Below are 7,562 nucleotides of genomic sequence, written 5' to 3' on the forward strand. Positions count from 1 at the left end.
AATCAGAGGCAGCTGTCGCTCGTTGTCTCTGATTGGGGACCATACTTAGGTAGCCTATTGGCACTAGTGGGTTGTGGGATCTTGTTCTGTGTGAGGTATGTTGTTTGTGTACCGTGGACGTTTAGTTTGTTGTTTTGTCGCTTGTTTATTCATTCCAAATAAACATGTATGCATATCACGCTGCGCCTTGGTCTGACCCGTCCATAATAATAATAAATAATAATAAAATGCCATTTAGCAGACGCTTTTATCCAAAGCGACTTACAGTCATGCGTGCATACATTTTTTTTTTTGTGTATGGGTGGTCCCGGGGATCGAACCCACTACCTTGGCGTTACAAGCGCCGTGCTCTACCAGCTGAGCTACAGAGGAACGATCGTGACAAAGGGGCAGATTTCCGGGGGTTGTAGAATAAAACTGACATGAATAACTTTGCTATCCCTAGTTCCTTATATCTCCAGGTTTGGGTATTTTATCGTAAGGTCAGATATACCTGGTACAATAAAAAATATGATGGGTAAAAAAAGTACATTTGTAAAAACTCTTTCCTCAGACCCAGTTCAACATGCAGTGGTCACCTGAAAGTCTTGCAACAACTGAGCAGGTAGGATTAATTAAAGCAGTTTCTAGTGCACTACATTTTAGTCAAACACTGCCTATTGTGCCTAGAGCTGTAATCCCCTAACGTAATGTTCATTGGCTCTGGTACAGGGACAAGAGCCCTGCATTAGCACACAAGGCCTCGGTGTCGGCAGTGCCAAGCGCAAAGGGGAGAACGTCATCACCAAGCTAGATGTCTGGACACGCAGCAGGGTAAGAACTCCTCTACTGAAACGTCCATCACAAGAGAAGTTGTTGCACTATGTCAGTGTTTTAACTGTGGAATAGATAATAACCATAATGAGAGAGGGCCCACTCCCACTTTAATGTGGATGTTTCATCATTATAAATTAACTGATTAGCTTTTTAAAGTAAAACATTGGAATTTAAATGGAACCCGACCACATCTTGTCACTTCCCTCCTCGTCATCCTCTCACAAAGATAATGATGCAAAATCGTATTAAACTTTATTGGAAACCTGACACAAGCACATTCTGGAATATTGACTGTCATTTATGCATGGGGTTTGAGAGTGTGCCTGTTTGTCCCACAGAGCTCGCTGTGGCCTATGACCTTTGGGCTGGCGTGTTTCTCAGTTGTCACTGTAAATATTTTCTAGAACATTCAAACCTGACACCGCAACCTGTGTTCTAACCCAGTAAAAAAACAAGAAGGGAAAAGATACTGTTGTTCAAATCAGCACTTCGATTGATGATGTGTTGTGCATTTGTACATGAGGTTTTATGACAGAAAGTTGGCTATTGATGAATTGGGCCTCTTGGTAACTGTATCAGGCATGTCAAATAATTTCATGTGAATATTTCATTATTTTCTCTCCATCACAAAGCTGTGCTAATGGAGGTGGCTACTACCATTGCTCTTATGCAGTTGTCCGAGGATGTTACCACATTGTACCCGTAATATGTATCAGTCCTGTATCAGGCAGAGGACGCTGGTGGGAGAAGCTCATTGTAATGGCTGGAATGGAATTAATGGAACGGAGTCAAACGTGCTTTTGATGTGTTTGATACCATTCAATTTAGATTCCAGCCATTACAATGAGCCCGTCCTCATATAGAATTTCTTAGCATTTTTCATACAGACCTACGGGTATTACATGTCTTGTTCTTGCACATGTTTGTTTCTAGGTTGTCCACCCACAGCAGAAGCTTTGTTGTGTGGCACCTTATCGTTTCAGAAGGAGATCACGCGGGAGAAGAAAATGAAGATTGGTACTGAAATTCTGTTTCTACATGGTGTATTTATAGCTGGTGATTGACTTCATATGGCTCATAATGATGTCGCTCTTGCTGCTGGTGACTCTCAGATCCACCTCTACGCAGACGACACCATTTTGTATGCATCTGGCCCTTCATTGGACACTGTGTTAACAAACCTCCAAACGAGCTTCAATGCCATACAACAATCCTTCAGTAGCCTCCAACTGCTCTTAAACACTAGTAAAACTAAATGCATGCTTTTCAATCGAACGCTGCTGGCACCCGCCCACCCGACTAGAATCACCACTCTCGACGGGTCTGACCTAGAGTATGTGGACAACTACAAATACCTAGGTGTCTGGTTAGACTGTAAACTCAACTTCCAGACTCACATAAAGAATCTCCAATCCAAAGTTAAATCTAGAATCGGCTTCCTATTTCGCAACAAAGCCTCCTTCACTCATGCTGCCAAACATGCCCTCGTAAAACTGACTATCCTACCGATCCTTGACTTCGGCGATGTCATTTACATTTTACATTACATTTACATTTTAGTCATTTAGCTTTTACATTTACATTACATTTACATTTTAGTCATCTTATCCAGAGCGACTTACATATTTTTTTTTATACTGGCCCCCCGTGGGAATCAAACCCACAACCCTGGCGTTGCAAACGCCATGCTCTATCAACTGAGCTACATCCCTGCCGGCCATTCCCTCCCCTACCCTGGACGACGCTGGGCCAATTGTGCGCCGCCCATGAGTCTCCCGGTCGCGGCCGGCGGCGACAGAGCCTGGATTCGAACCAGGATCTCTAGTGGCACAGTTAGCACTGCGATGCAGTGCCTTAGACCACTGCGCCACCAACACTCTACACAGCAAATTGGATGTAGTCTATCACAGTTCCATCCGTTTTGTCTCCAAAGCCCCATACACTACCCACCACTGTGACCTGTACGCTCTTGTTGGCTGGTCCTCACTACATGTTCGTCGTCAAACCCACTGGCTCCAGGCCATCTATAAATCACTGCTAGGCAAATCCCCGCCTTATCTTAGCTCATTGGTCACCATAGCAGCACCCACCCGTAGTCTGCGCTCCAGCAGGTATATCTCACTGGTCATTCCCAAAGCCAACACCTCCTTTGGCCGCCATTCCTTCCAGTTCTCTGCTGCCAATGACTGGAACGAATTGCAAAAATCTCTGAAGCTGGAGACTCTTATCTCCCTCAATAACTTTAAGCATCAGTTGTCAGAGCACCTTACCGATCACTGCACCTGTACACAGCCCATCTGAAATTAGCCCACCCAACTACCTCATCCCTATATTGTTATTTATTTTGCTCTTTTTCACCCCAGTATCTCTATTTGCACATAATCTCTTGCACATCTAGCATTCCAGTGTTAATACTATTGTAATTATTCTGCACTATAGCCTATTTATTGCCTTACCTCCATAACTTGCTACATTTGCACACACTGTATATATATTTTCTGTTGTATTTCTGACTTTATGTTTTTTACCCCATATGTAACTCTGTGTTGTTTTTTTTGTTTTTTTTATTGCACTACTTTGCTTTATCTTGGCCAGGTCGCAGTTGTAAATGAGAACCTGTTCTCAACTGGCTTACCTGGTTAAATAAAGGTGAAATAAAATAAAAAAATAATAAGGATAACATTTTACTGTGAATGAACATTATCAGGAGGTGTTGTGTATTTTATCTTACCTTCTGCCTTTGTGTTATTCAATGTCAGATGTATTTTTGTGTGAGGGCTGTCATAAAAGATGACAAAAACATTTTAGCTGTCTGTTTTAATTTGGATATCTCCTATAGAAGTATCCCGAGTATGGTGACTTCAACTTGAATGGAAGTTGCACTGTTTGATGTTTATTGTACAGTACCGCCACCTACTGGTCCAGTGAAATATACACATATTTTGTCTGGGCGGAAATAGATAGCCGGATGTCCCTGCGAGTCGCGCGATATCAGCACCAACGAGACTTCGGAATGTTCTTTTCCCCGGAACATCAGGCAAGATGGTAGGTGGCCAATTTTACAAGAACCCGAATTTGACAATCTATGTCCATCTCAGCTAAGTTATAACACCTTTTAATTATTAAATCATACAGTGCAATGCATCACTGCGTATCAATCGGTGCATTGGTGAATTTTAGGATGAAACACATTATTTACAATACCACAAAGCTTGGGTTGCCTGCAATGCTAATGCTAGCTTGCTCTTTATTTACCGAATCCGGTTTTGTCTTTTAGAGATGAATTCCGAAGTAAGCACGACAGCACTCTACTAACACATAGTGGCTATGAATATTATGAATTATATTCACAGTGAACGGCTTGTTTTAACACTCGTTTTCGTTGGCCCTTAATATCAACTGTGTTGAAGTAGTTTGCGTTGTTTCCCTAGGCGGATGTCGAGATCAAGAAGAAGCGTACCTTTAGGAAGTTCACCTACAGAGGTGTGGACTTGGACCAGCTTCTGGACATGTCCTAGTGAGTAAACCAATTAATCCAATAAATGGGTCCCGACATTTGGCAATATTGCTGTTTGCATTGTGGTATTTCGGTGAAAGCTCGGCACTTTCTCTGAGTGTAACCATCATGCCAATGCTAGAGGAACCCCATCTTGCAGAAGGGTGAGGTCAGACAGTGGCGTTCTCTCTTTCGAAAGTTGGGTACATTATTATGGCAACCGGTATGCTGTTTCATTTTCATGACTTTTCTCCATTTTGCATGTCATACATATCGTTACATAATGAATTGGACTATGACTAAATATGTAAAACTCTAAAGAGGTCATTTTGGTACAGTCTGGATTTATTTAAATGTTTTATTGACTCCCCTGTAGAAGTCTCCAGTCTGCTATTTGGACCTGATGCTGAATGTTAATTTGAAAGTATCCCTGACTGCATCATGCCTCCCTTCCTCCAGTGAACAGCTGATGCAGCTGTACTGCGCCCGCCAGAGGAGGAGGCTTAACCGTGGCCTTCGCCGCAAGCAACAGTCCCTCCTGAAGCGCCTGCGTAAGGCCAAGAAGGAGGCTCCCCCGATGGAGAAGCCCGAGGTGGTGAAGACTCACCTCAGGGACATGGTCATCCTGCCTGAGATGGTTGGCTCCATGGTCGGAGTGTACAATGGCAAGACCTTCAACCAGGTTGAAATCAAGGTGAGGTTTTGGGAAAGATCTGTAATTCCAAGGTTAGCAATGCTAACAGGGACATGTAAAACTCCATATCGAATGTTAGCTAAATGCAAAAAAATGCATTGTGAACATTTTAGTCTCTGACATTAACTATTTACATTACAGACATAATGCTTAGTTTACTGCACTCACAAAACAAATTTTAGACAGCAAGGCTCTTGATCCAGGAGGGGATTCTCTGCTGTTGCCGAGAGAAGCTTGATTTTGCGAGAAGCTAACCAGGTAGCTAGATTCTAAATTAGAAAACCAAATGCACAACTGCGTAGCATTTAGCACATTTCAGACAGTTAACGTAATAGTTATAAGATACTTTGGGCCGTGTATGTGGACACCCCTTCAAATTATTGGATTCGGCTATTTCAGCCACACCCGTTGCTGACAGGTGTTTAAAATCAAGCACACAGCCATGCAATCTCCATAGATGGACATTGGCAGTAGAATGGCCCCTCCTGAAGAGCTCAGTGACTTTCAACGTGGCACCGTCATAGGATACCACCTTTCCAGCAAGTAAGTCCGTCACATTTCTGCCCTTCTAGAACTTCCCCGGTCAACTGTAAGCGCTGTTATTGTGAAGTGGAAATATCTAGGAGCAACAACGGCTCAGCCGCGAAGTGGTAGGCCACACAAGCTCACAGAAAGGGACAGCTGAGTGCTGTAGCGCGTAACAATTATCTGTCCTCGGTTGCAACACTCACTACCGCGTTCCAAACTGCCTCTGGACGCAACTTCAGTACATTAACTGTTCATCTGGAGCTTCATGAAATGGGTTTCCATGGCCGAGCAGCCGCACACAAGCCTAAGATCACCATGCGCAATGTCAAGATTCTGCTGGAGTGGTGTAAAGCTCACCGCCATTGGACTCTGGAGCAGTGGAAACGCCTTCTCTGGGGTGATGAATCACGCTTCACCATCTGGCAGGCTGATGGAAGAACCTGGGTTTGGCAGATGCCAAGAGAATGCTACCTGCCCGAATGCATAGTACCAACTGTAAAGTTTGGTGGAGAAGAAATAATGGTCTGTGGCTGTTTTTCATGGTTTGGGCTAGGCCCCTTAGTTCCAGTGAAGGGGAATCTTAAAGCTACAGCATACAATTACATTCTAGACGATTCTGTACTTCCAACTTTGTGGCAAGTTTGGGGAAGGTCCTTTCCTGTTTCAGCATGACAATGCCCCTGTGCACAAAGCGAGGTCCATACAGAAATGGTTCGTCGAACGGTGTGGAAGAACTTGACTGGCCTGCACAGAGCCCTGATCTCAACTCCATCGAACAATTTTGGGATGAATTGGAACACCGACTGCGAGCAAGGCCTAATCCCCAACATCAGTGCCCGACCTCACTAATGCTCTTGTGGCTCAATGGAAGCAAGTCCCCGCAGCAATGTTCCAACATCTAGTGGAAAGCCTTCTCAGAAGAGTGGAGGCTGTTTTATCAGCAAAAGGGTGGACCAACGCCATATTAATGCCCTTGGTTTTGGAAAGGGATGTTTGACAAGCAGGTGTGGTCCTCTGTAGCTCAGCTGGTAGAGCACGGCGCCTGTAACGCCAAGGTAGTGGGTTCGATCCCCGGGACCACCCATACACAAAAATGTATGCACGCATGACTGTAAGTCGCTTTGGATAAAAGCGTCTGCTAAATGGCATATTATTATATTATAGGTGTTCACATTCTTTTGGCCATGTAGTGTATCTAGCTGGCAAACATTTATTTGTGAATTCCATACTATAACTAGATCACCTGGCGCGTGCTGCACAACAGTGAGTGACTAAAGTCTCCTGTCTTGTCATTGTGTGCTTGTAAACAAACACCATGTTACTGGGGACTACCGGTAAGCTTCATAATGAAAATGTGACGGGTGAAATGACGAACTCAATGTGCTTTATCTCTTAACGTATTGCAGAAGTTGACTGCAAGTATTTACTTAAAAAGTAACTACAAATATTCACATTTATTAAACTTCAAATAAGTAGTTTCAACGGTATGGAAAAACCTTGCCGTGCCTATTTCTAAATCCCCGGGATACCGCCCAAGCCTACTACACACCGCAATGGCCCCTCCCGAGATTGCGATTGTAAATACATTTTTTAATTTTACTTATTGCTAGGGTTTTCGCATCCTGTTACCTGCGTACAATGCAATAATTTGCTACACTGTATTTTTGAAGCCTTTGGTAATAATCAGATGTTTGTATAGTTCATAAATGTTTTGGTCCTGCATCAATCTTGTCCTTACAAGTTTTCTGTCTACATCTGCGTGTAGAAGCTGTCTGAACAATGTGCAGTGGTAGTTCAGTCACGGATGTATTCTAGTTGTCTAGTAACAGGATTGTCCTGCACGTACTAACATTTGTACATTTCTCTCTCCAGCCTGAGATGTGCGGCCACTACCTGGGGGAGTTCTCCATCACCTACAAGCCAGTCAAGCACGGTCGCCCCGGTATCGGAGCTACACATTCTTCCCGTTTCATCCCACTGAAGTAGAATGGCTGCTGTCTTTGTATAAATAAAATTGAGGTCCCCACA

The 7,562-nt window shown here is 43.7% G+C and overlaps 1 protein-coding gene across 1 annotated transcript; it reads left to right on the forward strand.

Moving 5' to 3' along the window:
* Positions 1 to 3,830: 3,830 nt before the first annotated feature.
* Positions 3,831 to 7,562, forward strand: LOC311146795 (small ribosomal subunit protein uS19). Its single transcript, XM_084183383.1, has 4 exons — positions 3,831 to 3,861; positions 4,248 to 4,333; positions 4,772 to 5,006; positions 7,407 to 7,562. The coding sequence occupies exons 1-4, from the start codon at positions 3,859 to 3,861 to the stop codon at positions 7,518 to 7,520; spliced, it is 438 nt and encodes a 145-aa protein (XP_084039509.1). The 5' UTR covers positions 3,831 to 3,858; the 3' UTR covers positions 7,521 to 7,562.

This window comes from Coregonus lavaretus, assembly GCF_964263955.1.
Source record: "Coregonus lavaretus genome assembly, chromosome: 19".
In the NCBI taxonomy this organism is placed as follows: Eukaryota; Metazoa; Chordata; class Actinopteri; order Salmoniformes; family Salmonidae; genus Coregonus; species Coregonus lavaretus.

Excerpts from the sequence above, each read along its gene's own strand:
- LOC311146795 (XM_084183383.1), top strand. Across the intron at positions 4,334-4,771 it reads CAGCTTCTGGACATGTCCTA|TGAACAGCTGATGCAGCTGT; the intron begins GTGAGTAAACCA and ends CCCTTCCTCCAG. Across the intron at positions 5,007-7,406 it reads TCAACCAGGTTGAAATCAAG|CCTGAGATGTGCGGCCACTA; the intron begins GTGAGGTTTTGG and ends TTCTCTCTCCAG.